We start from the raw sequence: 16,775 nt of genomic DNA, 5'->3' as shown, positions 1-16,775 counted from the left end.
GGTGAAACATTTTAGTTAGTTGGACTGTTTTTGAAAATTGAGTTTAACAAACTCGAGTTCCAACCTATTCTCTCTTTAGATGAAGGTAGAACTCGAGTCTAAGAAACTCGAGTTCCATTTGTACAGAATTTGAGTTTAGGAAACTCGAGTTTTGTGTGAAAAAACTTGGAACTTGAGTTTTAGAAACTCGAGTTCTATTTTTTTTTTTTAAAAAAAAACAGTCTAACTAACTAATTAGTTTCCTCCACATGCTTTTTTACTAATATTTTTCTAAAAATATACTTTTCTGCAAATTTTTACGTGAACATGCTGAACATGGAATTGCTACCATAAAAATATTTCTCTAGGACAATAGGTGATGATTAACTGCTATTGTTTCTCGTCTTTTTGGGTGATTATGAAGGTATTACTAATTAAATTCTCTTACATCATTTCACTTTTTGAATACTAAAATTCTGTTTACACAGATCACAGTTTTAGCAAGTGTTCTTGACCATACATACATTCATCTACTTGGATGCTTTTTTCTTGGCAATTCTACAATTAGCAATGCATTATTCTCACAACAAAACTCAGAAGCATGGCATCTGCAATCAATTGTTGAATTTTGATGATTTTCCCCTTCAGGATTTTTTTATTTTTTTGGAGAATGTCCCCCTCAGGAATTTTGATATTGTTTATATGCGGTAAGTAGTCAAATTTAACACATAATGACAATGATGTGTACAAACAGTATATATTTTAATTTTTAATACAATCAAAACTGAAACGAAAAATTAATTAAGTATTACGGTCAGAACAAGCAAAAAAAGATTCTCATTAAAAGAAGATCAGAAGTTTTACCCTTTCTCTAAATGCTCTCCAGAGATTTTGGTCAGTTCTTTTGAAGTGTCCACCTTCTCTTGGTTCTCCTGGAAACGTTTTACGTGTTAGGAATTTAAACTAATGCCTAAAACCAATGCCTAAAACCAATGAGACGTGAAAACAGAGATTAAAAAAAATGTGTAAATAAATAATTACACACACAAATTTACGTGGTTAAGCAATGTGCCTATGTCTATGGAGCTGCAAAGATTTTCACTATGTCAAAGAAAATACAATAGTGACATTACAAATTTCAATTTATCAAACCCTAATTCTGAAGCAACATTATTTATATCCTAAACAACGGCATAGCTAAAAATGGGTCAAGCCTCCACGCTATAGACTAAACCTCACATTATCTCCCATTTAAAACTATAATATTTCCAAGTTGAGTCAGGTTATTAATCGGATCAAAACAAAACTAGAATCCACATATCACAACACATTTATTTTTTTGGGTAGAAAATGGGCAACACTCTTATCCCTCCCTCCATGCATTAAACACAAATTCTCCCAAGCACTACGTGAAAAACTTTGAAGAAAATGATGATCGCCATCCTTCCCATCCTCGATTTCTCAATTGCATCCAAGAGTATCTTAGAAATGGGCTCTCCCATCGTAGCTTCTTTATTGTCCTTGAAGGGGATAAGCTCGTGATCTTTCAAAGGTATAATATAGATAGTCGGTAACATTATTATAGGTGTCTTCACCTCAAAAATTGAGGAAAATGTCATATTATGGATGTTGGTGCTTGCTATTTGGTTGTTTATAATCAAGCAATTGTGATCACATATTGGAATTAATTTGTAATTAATCTATAAACTGCTACAAAATTAATTTGGATTTGTCAAATTATCGATTCTCCCAAAAGCTTAAAATATTAGGAGATAGTGAATTTATTCATTTAATCTAACAATCCCTCTTCAAATTACCGATAAATGTGAAGTATGGTGGACACAAGAGATTGAACCCAAAACCTCTTTCTCTAATGTCATGTTAAATTACCGATTCTCTCAAAAACTTAAGCTATTAGGAGATGATGAATTTATTCATTTAACCTAACAGGGCTAAAAAACTGGTTCTTTCAATATTTTTGGGGTTGAACCATCTTAATGTGCTGGTTATTTAATAAATAAATAAATAAATCAGAAGCATATGTCAGCATCAATTTCATATATCCTAAACAATCAAGTGAAATGTATTTTGTCTAATGAATGAGAGTGAGAGAGGGAGGGAGATGACTTACCAGGAGGTCACTTTGGCCAAGTTGAATCTCAGTTTCATCATTAGTCTCCGGTTGATCAATTAGCCTTGGAAATATTTTAACTTCAAAGTCAATATTAGAAAAGATTTTTCTTTGAAGTCCTTTATCAACATGGTATTGTTCATTTTTTTTTTTTTTTATCCTCTTGTTGTTTACAAACAAGCTGTCGATTCTCTGAAATCAATTTGTTGCAGTATTTTAGTTCTTGCTCAAACTGCACTTGATCGTGCTGGTACAAAAGTTGTAACGCACAATTCTGCACTATCACGCCTAACCAATCACTCTCAAATGAGGCCTCAATGTGGCTGCAGTGTCGCAACATATTCTTAAATGGCTTTCCTGGTACGTAGCATATCCAAATGAATTCACCTAGATTAAGTAACCACGTGATTTCTTCTTTATTGGTGGAGAAAGCAATTTTCTGATTATCAACATTAGCCATACTCGTTTGGCATTGACAATATAGGAAGTGAGATTTTCCCGATGCCAGATTGCTAAAGATGATGTTTGGATCCCCATTGATGGAGAAAGAAGCATACAGAACAAGTCCCATCCAATTACTATCGTGGTACAAATTTGAGGGTAGGTCAATTGTCACTGAGTGTCCATGATTCGGATGACTAAACCAGTCTTGAATTTTACTTGGAGGGAAACAAAAATTATACAAAGTGGATGGATGAAAGTCCTACAAAAGAGTAATACCGCATAATTAGAGAGAGAGCTAATCATATTTGTTTAGTGTTGAATATAATATTATATAATCCTTGTTTGGTGGCATGTTTTGTACGAACAAATCCGTATAAATGCACTTTAGCAAAACCAATAGTTCATATAAATGTTAAAGGTATTGCCAATTTTTCTATAAAATTCTTACAAACTTAGGTGACAAATCTGACGGTAGCGAGTCATGGCTGAACCACTCTGAGATTTCACTTTGAAGAATACATTGATCGAAAATACTATGATTGTTATAACGGTCCTGCAAGACATATCAGAAATGATAATCAAGCTTGACTAAGTTTGTGCGATGGTAACATAGTTATGAGCCCTATAAACATGTTGACCAAGAAAATTTTACCCACAACAGAAAGGATACTACCAAGGGTGGCATTGCTGTTACTGAGACCACATCATTAATTAGAAGACAATAGATTAAATTTGTGTTTAGAAAGACTTAAGTTGTCAATAAATGAGGCTCAAAAGTCATAAATGTTCCTTGTCATATTCTAGTTTGAAATCAAAGTTCAATAATGAAATTTATTACTAATTAAAGAAAGTTTATATTGCCAAGAGTCTTGTAGCTCAACTTATTGGTACTTTTCGGTGTTTCCATGGAAGTATCCAAGATTCAAATCTCCCCTATTCCAACTATCAAATTATCAAAATTCTAAAAAATAGTGTAGTTGGAGAAAAGAATATATAATTGAAGATTTATTATTATGGAATTTAGGATTCATGTCAATAACATAATAAGTAAATTAGCTTTAATTACTTTTTGTGTTGTATTTAAAAATCAGTGATGCTAGAGTCTTCAAATTGATGTATCTCCCATCATAAAAAAGTAATTTAATTTTATAACATTATTGAGGTGGCACCATTGATCAATCACATTCATTAATACATAGTTTGTAGGCCTTTTTGTTAAAATATTTGTAGTAGTTTTAATATTTTTCTTTGATTAGTGAAATATCAATTTATAAAATTTATGTGATAAAATTTATAATATCTCTAACATCATCAAAAGCATATTTCAAGGAACATATGGTATTAGGTCTTATAAAATTTTGAGAAAAACTTGTTACACACACCATTACACACATGAAAAAGCAAAGTACGATTTCCACAACTGGGAAATTGTTTCAATTGCTTTTTTGCGTATGTAAAAGTGTGTGTATTAACGTCCCTGTAATAAACATTATTCTAAAATTTAATATGGATCATGAAGTGGGAAGCCAATCTCAATGGAATAAGATCAGGTTTGTGTTAGAGAAAGAAACCAACACCTTTACGTTAATGTTTTTTGCACTATTTTAGTATAGAAATCTTACCAAGGCGGCAGTTTTGTAGAATTGGTCATAAGAATAGTGACCAGAAGTTCCCCTAGAGCCGTCACTGCCACTGAATTGATCAGGATGATAAAAGGGAAATCTTTCATACGATGTGGAAGGACCATCGTGTGAGGTTATGCATTGTACCATTATACGAGTAAATTCCAATTTTTGCCGGTATACAAGATCGACCCCGCACTTTAGCGCCGACACATCCGAATTATCGCTCACAAATGAGAATTCAACCGAAGTGCATCGACTCCATTTGGGTGAAAGAAACCCAGATGGAATGAATGATACCCAAAGGAATGCCCGTTGATGTGATGATATTATTACGTCCTCTTCACTGATGCCATATAATGGATTCATACAACCCAAGTTGGTCTTCAAATGACAAACGATGATAAAAGAAAATCCTGAATCTTTCATATGAACGGAAATAGGATGCTTTTGAAATGAGAAAACAGCACAAAATGCAAATCCCATCCACTCAGGATTGTCATACAAATTTAGAGGTAGCTGGATTGTTACTGATGAGGATCTAGCAATATTTTCAGATTTGAACCACCCTGGGATTTCACTTTGAGGCAAACATTGATTGAAAGTACCAGCGCCCTCGTAGCAGTCCTGGAAAACATATCAAAAGTGTTAATCAATTATGAGTCAATTTGTATCAAGAAACATTTAGTTTGTCAGTATATGAGGCTCTCATAAACGTTGCTTCTCGTATTCTAGTTTAAATCCAAGTTCAATGCAGAAATTTATTGTTTATAATAAGGAAAATTAATATATATATATATATATATATATATATACCCCATGTTAGTTTTATAATTTAGGACACAACAATTTTTAAAGGTCATTTAGAAATAATTAAAAGATAGAAATGTATTAAATTTGTAGAAATTTTTTAAATGTATTAAATTAAAATTAAAGGCCACAATTAATTTATGGCCTGTTTGGATGTTTATAAAAGGAGGGAGAGTAAAGTAAAGGGAGGGAGAGTTATTCAATTACGTTGTTTGGAAGTTTTTTAAGGAAGAAAGGGGAGGGGTTTAGAGGGGTTTTAATTACCTCTAACCTTTTATTTTTAATTCCCTCAAATTGGAGAGATTTGGAAGGAGAGTAGGGTAGATAAATTATTGACCAAATGAATTCTCCCATTTACCCTTTTTAAATTAACAAAATTACAAACTGATTATATAAATAATCTTTGTTTGTTTCTTAAAGAAAATTTAAGATGGATGAAAAAAAAATTGAGTCTCAATTGTCTAAATAGTGACTGTTTCTGTGATTGTTTTTAGCTGATTTTCAGTGTTCTTTTGGCTTTGGAGGTCCAAAATTTCACTATTTTTCACGATATATTTCTGAACTTCAATTTACTTTTTTATTTGTTTGGAATTGTGTTCTGGATCGTGTTTTATCAATGTGCACTGGTACTTTTAGCAGTACTCTGCTCTACTCTGTTTGGACTCTGAGAAAACAGAGGAAAATGACAGAAACTTGTAGTTAAAAACTGTTATGTATACAAGTTTTTTACAATTACTTACTTGGTTGCCTTGGATTGAAATTTTTTATTTTCTTGGGAAAGCAAGTTAGAGTGTTATATATGGCCAAGAATTCCTAGTCTGATTCTCGAGAAAAAGAAATATGGCCGAACAAAAGAAATATGGCCGAACAGTATCTATGTTTGTGTCTCGTAGTAGTTGTCTTCTCAGCAACTCTACCTTCACAAGCTAGGCATTTACAAATCCACTTGAAGGTAATTCTGTGGATCCCCTTTTTTTTTTTTTTCCTTTAATTCTAGTTCTTGATTTTCTTGCATTTTATCTTTCATTGGATTCTTTATAGGAAAATTGATATAGTTTATGTATTTTAGTGATAATCTGTGATTAGAATGTTCTTTATTCTCTGTTTGGTTAGTGAGAAAATGGAGGAAAATTTTAATTTAAAAAAAAATCAAATAAGGGTAAATTTGTCTATTTAAATCATTTTCTCTCTTCTTCATCCTAATTTTAAAACATCCAAACAAGAAGAAGGGCTAATTACTCCCTTCCTCTTTACTAATTTTAAAGACATCCAAACAAGGTAAAGGATAATCATTCTCCTCTACTCTCCTCCCCATTACTCTCTTTTCCTCTACTCCTCTCTACTCTCCTCCCCCTCTAAACTTCCAAACAGGCTATTAGTAATCAACTAAAATTAAAATAAATGTATTAAATATGTAAATATTAGTAAAAATGACTAAAATATCTTTAAAAAATAGAAACAAACTTTCAAATAAATTTTCATGATAATATATCGTTAATAGTTAATAACAAAACATAAATAAGCATAAATTTTTTATAATAATCCTCCATCAAAATTTTTTTTAAATAATTTTATAATAATCCTTTACTTTGATTTAATTTTTTTACATTCACTTTAAAAATAAATCCTTAATACTTAAATTACAAGTAGATTTTACAAATAAAATAAATTTACTAATATTTAATATATTGAGAGAGAGGTGATATAATAAATCGAAACACTATTAATCTCCATTAAAAAAAATACTAAAAATCATGTAAAATTAACATAAATATAATAATGCTTTCCTTTTTCTTTTTTCATTATAAAACCCAACAACTCTAACCGGTCTGTTGGTTACTATACCAAACATTGTTCTTGATTAAGGGGTCACAGGTTCACAATTCACGACCCCATATCTCAATTATTAGAAACCCTTGACCCAATTGAACCATAATTATTTTTCATTAAAGCCTTGACCAAATTGAACCAGCATACTGTTTTGACAGTTTTTTTATTCGACCACTGGTTCAGGAGGTTCTTTTCAGATTATTTAAATATCTGGTTCTCTCACATATAAAGATAGCATCATCAATTATCAATTAATCTGATCAGACCAACTAGTTCGGTTTGGGTTTGAAGACCAAAGTTGTGGGGATTTGTAGCCAATTAGGGGTGGGTCATGGTGGTGCCGAGATATTTGTGTGTTTTTTCTCTTTTTTCTCGGTTTTGAAAGCTAGATTTTCTTATGGGTATAAAACATGAAAAAGGAATTTTTTTTTTTTTTTTTTCAGAGTTTTGGCTTGACCTGCAACAATGCTTCATTAGTTTGGTCAAGTTGGTCGAATTTTGCTTTCAGTTTAAGTAAGCCAAATTAATTCAACATGAAAAATAAATAACTAAAAACTAAAGATAGAGAACTTAGAAGTCAGCATTTAGGCCTACTTAGAGTTAGCACCAAATATTAGAAACCTACACCTACAATTTGCTGGAGTGTACCAGACCATGAGGCATTTTCCATAGAAATTTTATTCATTAATATAAACCTCCTAGTAGGAGTACGGGACTTTGGCTATGTATATAGACTTCTAAATCCTAATAACCCTGGAAAATAAAATATAATAACTTAATAAACTACCAGGATCTAAAGAATATATATATATACACATACACATATATATATATATAGACCAATAAAAAGATAATTGAATTACAAAATAAAATAAAACTAAACTAGTTTTCTTTTTAAGCCTCCCACATCATTGAGTCAATAGTCTTTAGATTGTTCTTTTTTTTTCTTTTTTTCTTTTTTTGACAACTGCTCCCTCCGTCCCACTTTGTTTGTTCTCTATTCCATTTTGAGATGTCCCAAAATATTGTCCTGTTTCTAAAAATAAAAGTCATTAATTTACTAATATTCCTATTATATCCGTATTAATTTATTAATTCAACTTTTTGATAAATCTATTTAAGGGTAGTTTTAGAAACTTATACATTTTTAAAAAGTAGACAAGGCAATAAATGATGTTCCCTTAAAAAATTTGACTTTTCAAACAGGACAGACAAAATGGGACGAAGAGAGTATAATATTTAAAATGTAAGCATAAAAGACCAAATTGTAGTTATTTATTTTAAGCATAGGTTTTTATGTGTGCACTTGAACCCACAAAAGAGAAATGATTTCATAAAAGTCTCGAGTTAATTTAATCCAGAATCATTAATTCTTAGAGACATAAAAATTTTCAATTTTTTTCTCAACTAGGTTTTTTTTTTTTTTTTTTTTTTTTTTTTTTTTGAGAGAGAGAGAGAGAGAGAGAGAGAGAGAGAGAGAGAGAGAGTTTTCACAACTAGTTAGTTGCCCATGCAATGCACAAATAATTTTGTGATATTTTATGTAAGACAGTTTTGAAGAATGTTTTACATATATTATTAAAAAAAAGTTAACTAAATTAGAGTAAGGAAACATATACATTTTGAGATATCAAAAATTAGTTTAGTAGCTTCACCGTACATTTGTATCTTTCTCAAGGTAAGATTAATTTTTTTTTTTTTTAAAATCATGAAACAAAAAATAAATGCAAAAGAGTAACAAGATCATAAAAATTATCTAATTTGTGTTGTGATCACATTGCATACCATGAAATAAAAGTATGCCCAACTCTTTCGACATCTTCTACTCATCAATAGTGCGATATTAAGAAATAGTGCGGGCAAGTGCGTATGAATGTGACTTATAATTGATTTAAAACCATGGTAAAACATGACTTTACGATTCACACCAAATTAATATTTTCTCTACTTATATACTCAAGACAAAAACTATTCAATCAAATAACCCAAGCCTAAATCATATTTAAGCCCCTAATTTAAAAAGAAAAAAAATATCCATTGCGATTTCAATGGCTTGATGGTGGTGGGAGACCAGTATAACGAAGGTGATGGCTCCTCATAGTCTTCTCTCTTTCTCTTAAAAATGATTTTTCAATGTCAGGTCTTTTATTTTGGTAATAGTGAAACAGTGCATTTCATTTAACAATCTACAACATTTTCACATCTTTCTATCTTTCATTAAGGTCTTATCTGGCCAGTTATTACTATTAATTCTTAATTATTATTATTTTTTCTTTTGTTTTTAATACTAAAATGGTGGGTATACTTAAAGACATTAAGAAGAGGGAAATGTGTTTTGTAAGCTCAGGAAATTAATAAAAGATTAGTAAGATAATGGTAAAAATACGTTGATATGAACTTTTGGATAATAGTAAAAAAAAAAAAATTTAATGAAACAAGGTAAAAAAATGCTAAATACAAAATTAGAACGCCATATGACAGAACCTCGTTCACTCCTATATGAGATCTCTGCGCATATATATATATATATATATATATTGAATCTCAGGTTTTTTATTTTGGTAATAGTGAAACAATGTGTTTCATTTAACAATTCACAACATTTTCATATCTCTCTATCTCTCCTTGGGGCCTTATTTGGTTAGATATTACTATTAATCCTCAATTATATATATTTTTTTCTTTTGTTTTAATACTAAAATGATGAGTATGCTAAATGACATGAAGAAAAGAGAAAGGTGTATTGTAAACTCAAGAAATTAACAAGAGACTAATGAAATAATGGTAAAAATACATTAACATGAACTTTTGGGTAACAGTAAAAAAATAAATGAAAAAAGGTTAAAAAAAAAAAAACTAAATACAAAATTAGAGAGCCACATAGCAAGACCTCGTGCATTGAGAGAGAGAGAGAGAAACCTGCAAATGTGGCCTATGTTTTATCCAACATCCAAGGCTGCTTGATATCTTGCCTAAATAAAGAGACCCTTGACTTGAACTTTTTGAAGTGCCTGCAGCTATTACTTTTTTTGAGGTGCCTGCAGCTATTACTTGATTTGATAATATTGTTTCTCTTGAAGTACACTCCCCTTGCATAGTTTCATTACCTGGTAGAAGCTCTGTCACGGGGGTAGGCCTCCTGCAAGCATCCAAAAACATATCTATGATTTGACTAACAAATTTCATATCTATTGCATCGAAGTGTGGTAACAAAACACTTGTTGAAATCCTGCTTGTCAGGGGCGCCCAATATTATTTGGAGCCTTCTTAAGGCAAAAAATTTATTCAAAAATTTATTCAGAACTTTTAATATGTAAATATTAATTAAACAAAATTATTTAATATTGATCAAATCAAAGTTAATTTGATACATTAAATATATAATTTAATGAATAATACCAATTAAACTAATGTTAATTTGAGAATTAAATATCATAGTTGAAAAAAAATATTAATAAAAAAATATTACGGTTAGGATTTCAATTAGGTTAGGGTTCTATTGGTCTTGTACATTGAGAGTCTTAATAGAAATGAGAAAGGAAAATGCACTTAAAGTGTTATAAAATGTTCACAGTATGATATAACATTGACCCTCATTGATGAAATTCATCGATCTAACCAAGGAATGTTTAAATAACTTTTTTTGTGATTAGTAACATGGCAATTTGTAAGCTAATAATAAAATTTGTAGTATTCTCAACACTACTAATAAAAAAAAAAATGCATAACCTTTAAATATATATATATATATATTATTTTATAAAAATTTGGGCTTTTAACCCTTGGAAGTGGGGCCTTTTTCCCTAAGCGGAATATTTTTTATTTTTTTTGGGATGGGGCTTCAGGCCTAGGCCTTGGGCCGGCCCTGCCACTTGTAATTGAAACCATCATTTTTCATCTGAATTGTATACAAAGCAAATATAGTGAAACCCAACCACCTTGAATGATCATGCAAATCTGCAGGTAACTGCATTTTTATGGCGGGCCCATTTTGATAAGCAAACCAGCGTGGTGGAGACGCAATCTGAGGAAAGATATAACCAGACAGATGGTTTCGTGCCCAATCCACCTGTAAAATTCAGAAATATATAGCCTTCAAATCTTCAATGGATGAAAGAACAAAACACGTACAAAAATAGTAAGTTTAAAGATAAATTTTTTTCGCAATTACTAGATGGCGTGGGCTTTACACGTGTGAGTGGAAGTCTCATGCAAAGAAAAATAAGAAAATGCTAAGATTTACTACACCTACACGTGTGAGTGGAAGTCTCATGCAAAGAAAAATAAGAAAATGCTAAGATTTACCACATAAAGCTTGCAAATTGATACAGTAATAAATATGATCAAACGATCTAGGTTTCAACCAATCATAAATAAATATTTGAATATATATCTAAAAGCTAAAATGTAGTGTATAATATTACTACGCTCCTGTTAAGTTACATCAGTGCCATATCATCAGCCTATTTTCAATATTTTTTCTTTCCTTTTTAATTATTATTCTCTTTATTAATTTCCCACTTTACAATTACACATTCTCAAACATTTACTTATTTTTACCTTTTTATCTCTCCATTACTCTATACCTCAACCTTACAGTTTGTCCATCCTTTATCTTCCTTTTATTTTGACTTTTCTTCTTCCCTATTTTTTTTACTATAAAAGTGTCATTTTCTCTTCCATTCAATCCATATTTTTCTCGCACAAAAATGTGAATACTCTCTCTCTCTCTCTCTCTCTCTCTCTCTATATATATATATATATATAGTCTTTCTCTTGATGGATTTTTAATTCTTTATTACACCTCTAATTTAAATTGATGAATTTTTATGCTTAATCTATATGATTGGTTTATATTTTAATTTTTTATTTGTTTTTATTTTATTTCTTTTGTTTGTTACATGTTATCCAATGAAATTACAAAATAATTCAATGTTATTCTAATACATAGCATGAATTGGATAATTTGGGGTTTATAACTATACATTTTCTTTTGAATATTTTTCTACTCATCTTCTTTTATATAATTTTGTTATTTGTCTCATATTCTCTTCCAAAAAAAATGTGATTATTCTCTCTCTCTCTCTCTCTCCATAACAAACTATACAAAAGTTTGAATAATATAGATCACTTGAAAAAAGAATAGTATTTCTATCTTTTATTACAAAAGTAATAATAATAATAATAATAATATCAATCAAATTAATGCACCTAAGTTTTTCAAAAAGGCTAAAAATAATATAATGATATATTTGTAGAGATGGAGAGATAAAAAATAATTTTAAAAATAATATCTCCAGTATGTTTTGGAGAATAAATCATACATTATACCACGTTATAAAATAGTTGTATATTCTCATGCATCGCGTAGATTTGCGACTAATTGTTATAATTAGCAATGTCATGAATTTCGTTCCGTTTCGGCCAGAACGGCTAGAAAATCTCGTGTCGGTGTGTAAACCGGAATGATAATACCCTCCATTCCACCTCGGATTAAATTTCGCCCCATTTCGGCCCGTTCCGGGCATTTCGGTCAATTCCGGCCAATTTCAGTCGGCCGAAATTCATTTTCCAGCCGGTATGAATTCTGGCTTCTTATTTTTCCCTTCTTGAACTTAATCAGTGTCCTGTAGCTCCTAGTCTCTCCCTCATCTCGCACTATCTGACCCTCTCAACTTTGACAGAAAAATTGAAAATAAAATTGAAGAGCAAGATGAAGCAAAAGTGGTGTGACTTCACTGACTTGTGAAAAAAAAAAAAATGGGAGATGAAGAAGATAAGAATAAGAGGAGAAAAGAGCTCAGGCGTGAAATGATGAAGAAAGACTGAAATCTGCAATAATGAAATATAGAAGTAGCATTTGAGCAGGTAGTGTACTAGTCACGTGAGTGGGTTGGGAATTGGGAAAAAGTAGTCAGTAGGAAGTTTCCTAGAAACCCACTTGCGTACAATTATCAAAATGTGATTTTTTTTTTTTTTTTAACCTTAAAATAAATGTTTTTTTAAATAATAATCCCACATTATTTTAATAGAAAACTATATTAAGTTAATTATTTTACATAATAGTAAGAATAATATATAAATATATATCTCACTTGTGTATAATTACCCAAAATGTGAGTTTTATTTTTAAAAAAAAACATAAAATAAATGCTTTTTTTAAAAATAATATCCCACTTTATTTTAATAGAAAACTATATTAAATTAATTATTTTACATAACATTAATAATAATATATAAATATATATTAGCAGTAATTTCAAAAAGGTTTCCGAAACGGTACCCAAAATTGGCCGGTACCGAAATATTCCATTCCAATGAACAAACCGAAACGGGTTCCGAAATGACATTCATAACAATGATAATTAGTAACATGTCTATTTGGAGACTCAAAATAGTAAAATTTGTAGTGCCTATAACACTACTCAAAAGATAAATAAATTAAGGATTTTTTTTATGGAATAAGTTGAGGAATTAATATTACATAATATTTTGGATAAAGTGGAGTCCTTATATATATTATATTTACTCCTAATTAAAGTCCCTATAAAAATATAGGAGGAGATATGATAACAATTTTGAATTTAGTGACATAGACTGATAGAGGAACAGACCTGATTCAATCTTGAAAGCTGTGAGTGTGAGTTGAGCTCTCCACGGAGGTCATTAGGACTCCCAACAATTTTTTGGCCTAGGTTTTGTAGAAATTCTCCCATATCTTGCTTATATAGAATACGTGCACCACACATATTAATCTCAATATCCGGGCTTTTGGTTCCAATGAAAGGGGTAATGCAACTCCGTTCGTCTAAATGTTTTCTAAACCTCGCATGCGATATATATAGCCAAAGTCCAAATGAACCAACATATGTTTCCTTAGGAACCTTGAAAGCTATAAGATCTCCATTTATGTCCAAACGACAATAAAACTCATGAAAGTATTTTGTATCCTCTCCATGAGAATCGTCGTTCGAATGTGCTGGGACTACAAAAATGACACATAGAGCGATTCCTTTCCAATTTTTATTACTAAACAGATTTGAAGGTAGTGTGATTGGTCGAAATGACCCAAAACTCTGATGCTTGAACCACTCCGGAATTTCATTTTGAGGTAAAACATGGCAAAAGCCTTCCATTTGATGAATTTGATCCTGTAAAATATTAAAAACAACTGTTAAAGATGCTCGTGCGTGTGTGGGACAAGTGAGAGAGAAAGAGATACCTTCACGTATCTTTGCCATAATAGGTGTATGTCTAGCAAAGAAACCTCAGCAATTGTGCCATCTTCATCCTCGGCCAAGCCAAGGCAAGTAATAATAGTGAATCCTGCTACACCCAAAGACCATACAACAACTTGATTTAAATAATTTTCAAGCGCAGTACATCCTTGTACTGAAACTAACCTTGTACTTAATGGAACATATGGCATTGATTTAAGCTTGCTACAATGATCCAAGAAAAGAATTTTGAGCTTTGAAAGTCGAGAAGTGTAATCGGGCAAGCATATAAAATTATTTTTGCTCAAATTCAAATACTCTATTGACAACAAGCAGCTAGGGTCATCAGGGAGTGCCAACAGATTGCAGTCACTTAGACTTAGAGTTACCAAAGTGCTTAATTTTGAGAACGAATTAGACAACAACAGGTTGATGGGCTCTGGTTCAGGATGCCGGGCATTGTGGAAACAATATGTTGACAAAGCAGTTGTAGCAAATATAGGAATTCTGAGATAGGTGTATCGCCATGCTAGGAAAGATAGAAAAAGAAATAAAATTAGTCGCAGAAAAGTGGGGGAGGCACCAATTGAGGATCCAATAGGAGAGAGCCCAAGCAAATGCCCTGCTTTTGGTGGTTGACACTTACATCCTGATAGAGTGAGAATTTCAAGAGATGTCAAACTATGAATGTCACTCGGAAAACTCTTAAGGTTTTTGCAGTCTTGAAGATTCAATAAGGTCAGGCCAGTTAGACGCCCGATTGTTGGTGGTAGTTCTTCAATGGCAGTCCCATCCAAATAAAGCTTCAACAAGCTTCTCATGTTTCTCCCAATACGGGGAAATTTCTTAAATCTTGAACAGCCAGATAGAATTAAAGTTTTAAGAGATTCCAAATTGAGCTCATATGGAAGGTTCTTAAGACATTTACAATCTTTTAGATTTAAAAGAATAAGTCTTTTAAGACCTCCAACAGAAGGGTGCAACTCATGCAATCTTGTACAACCTTGGAAATTCAGCCTCTCAATATTTGAGAATCCAGTGAAGTCAGGAGTTCGGGTTAAGTTTTGGGAGTCACTCAAGTCAATGAGCTTTAACTTTCCCAACTTCTGTGATGAAAAAATAAGCAGGGATAAAAAAAAAAAATAAAGCATTCAAGAAGTTAAACTTTATAAAAATAAAAAATACAGAAAAGAAAAAACAGCAAAAGTGAAAATCTTACACTGAATTCACTTGGAAGTTGCTGAAGACAACTGCGATGCATAATGAGCTCAACAAGTTCGCCAGGCTGAAAACTATTAGGCAATGATTCCAAAGGATAATCATGCCATTCCAGCCAACATAACTCATTAGAAAGATAACTGAGGCAAGAAAGGCGCACCTTACAAATTTTGAGCAATCTTAGTTTATTCATCTTTGAGAATGATTCAGCATTCAATTCTTCTTCATCATCTGGAGGCAATCTTAATAGCATGCCTTCTATATGTTTTGTTCCCTGGTAAACAAAAATAGTAAGATTAGTATACCGCTAGATAAAGCAAAAACTTGCATGAATATATTGTAGAATTATATACTTCTCTAAATTTATGTCTATATAATAATCCACTTACAGTATTGTTCTTTAATACATCAAGGACGTCATCACAATGCCACAACCTACTACGTTCTCCAACTTCATCTGATGCCTCACTAACAATTTCCCAACCCATTTGTTGTAATAAATTATACATCCACAATTTTTCCCCCACTACAAGAGTAATTAGAGATTTGTCGATGAGATTTTTTATTGGATTAATGCCTGAGAAGTAAGATTCTAGTATATCAGCAACGCGATTCTTCTCCTCCCCTTGGAAGAAACATGCAATATCTAAAAATAGTTTTTTCTCATCTGCCCCCAATCCATCAAAAGCAATTCTAAGTTTCTTAGTAGTTTTTTCATGGGGTATTGCTCTTAGCTGATTCTGAGCACTTTCCCATTCATTTTTTGGTCTAGTATACAAATAGGAACCCAAAACTTTAAGAACCAAAGGAATTCTCTGAGCAAGCTCGACAAAATTGTTGCAATATTCCAAGAAATCATTCTCACAATGAGGTTTGTGGAAGGCATTCAGACTAAAAAGTTGTAGAGCTTCGACTTCATTTAGTCCTCTAGCCTTATATACAATTTTAATTTCATAACTTGCCAACAAATCTCTGTCTTCAGTAGTTACAATGATTCTACTTCCTTTGCCAAACAAATCACGCTTCCCTACTAATGTTTCTAATTGACTTCTTTCGCTCACATCATCAACAACAATAAGAACCTTTTTGTTATGCAGTATATCGCTGATAACTTGCATTCCCTTATGCACATCCTTTACCCTTAATCCCCCTTTTCCTATATCACAAAGGAGTCGTTCTTGTAAAGTCTTTAGACCATGTGCTTTAGATTCCTCTCTAACATTTTCGAGAAAACTAGAAGCTTCAAATTGTTTAAGAATCTTATCAAAAACAGCTCGTGCAAGAGTTGTCTTGCCCATACCACTCTTCTCACATATTCCAATAAAGTGAACATCACTTGATTCCATATCTAAATATGAAATCATTTCCTCAACACGAGAGCTTATTCCCACAAGACCATCTTCAATATCATTTGAATGTTTCTCTTTCAATTTCAAATATATCCATTGAACAATGTTTCGGATAAAGTTTGTCTCATGCACCCTATAAAATATTACAAAAATCTTTGTGTCAAAACAAACTAAT

General features: G+C 31.5%; 2 protein-coding genes across 2 annotated transcripts in view; both read right to left on the bottom strand.

Moving 5' to 3' along the window:
• Nucleotides 1-2,120: 2,120 nt before the first annotated feature.
• On the bottom strand, nt 2,121-4,804 carry LOC115987314. Its single transcript, XM_031110833.1, has 3 exons — nt 4,177-4,804; nt 3,003-3,107; nt 2,121-2,813 (listed from the first exon to the last, which is right to left on the bottom strand). Exons 1-3 carry the CDS (start codon nt 4,660-4,662, stop codon nt 2,250-2,252), a joined length of 1,155 nt encoding a protein of 384 aa, XP_030966693.1. The 5' UTR covers nt 4,663-4,804; the 3' UTR covers nt 2,121-2,249.
• Nucleotides 4,805-9,620: 4,816 nt separating this feature from the next.
• LOC115984924 (disease resistance protein RPP2B-like) overlaps nt 9,621-16,775 on the bottom strand; it is a 14,509-nt gene continuing 7,354 nt past the window's right edge. The window contains exons 2-7 of the mRNA XM_031107907.1: nt 15,641-16,753; nt 15,253-15,525; nt 14,039-15,139; nt 13,431-13,967; nt 10,755-10,885; nt 9,621-9,955 (exon numbers count right to left, since the gene is read on the bottom strand). Coding sequence (XP_030963767.1) covers nt 9,685-9,955; nt 10,755-10,885; nt 13,431-13,967; nt 14,039-15,139; nt 15,253-15,525; nt 15,641-16,753 — 3,426 coding nt within the window. The 3' untranslated portion in view covers nt 9,621-9,684. The remainder of the gene's footprint in view (nt 9,956-10,754; nt 10,886-13,430; nt 13,968-14,038; nt 15,140-15,252; nt 15,526-15,640; nt 16,754-16,775) is intronic.

This window comes from Quercus lobata, chromosome 4 (assembly GCF_001633185.2).
Source record: "Quercus lobata isolate SW786 chromosome 4, ValleyOak3.0 Primary Assembly, whole genome shotgun sequence".
In the NCBI taxonomy this organism is placed as follows: domain Eukaryota; kingdom Viridiplantae; phylum Streptophyta; class Magnoliopsida; order Fagales; family Fagaceae; genus Quercus; species Quercus lobata.
The sequence above is the reverse complement of the archived record's forward strand: the minus strand, read 5'-3'. Positions and strand labels throughout refer to the sequence as shown.

Bases quoted from the DNA above. Each gene is read 5' to 3' on its own strand.
- LOC115987314 (XM_031110833.1), bottom strand. From the start codon at position 4,662: ATGGGATTTGCATTTTGTGCTGTTTTCTCATTTCAAAAGCATCCTATT. The intron at 3,108-4,176 runs GTAAGATTTCTA...TATGTCTTGCAG, and splicing joins TCTACAAAACTGCCGCCTTG to GACCGTTATAACAATCATAG. The intron at 2,814-3,002 runs GTAAGAATTTTA...ACTCTTTTGTAG, and splicing joins CAGATTTGTCACCTAAGTTT to GACTTTCATCCATCCACTTT.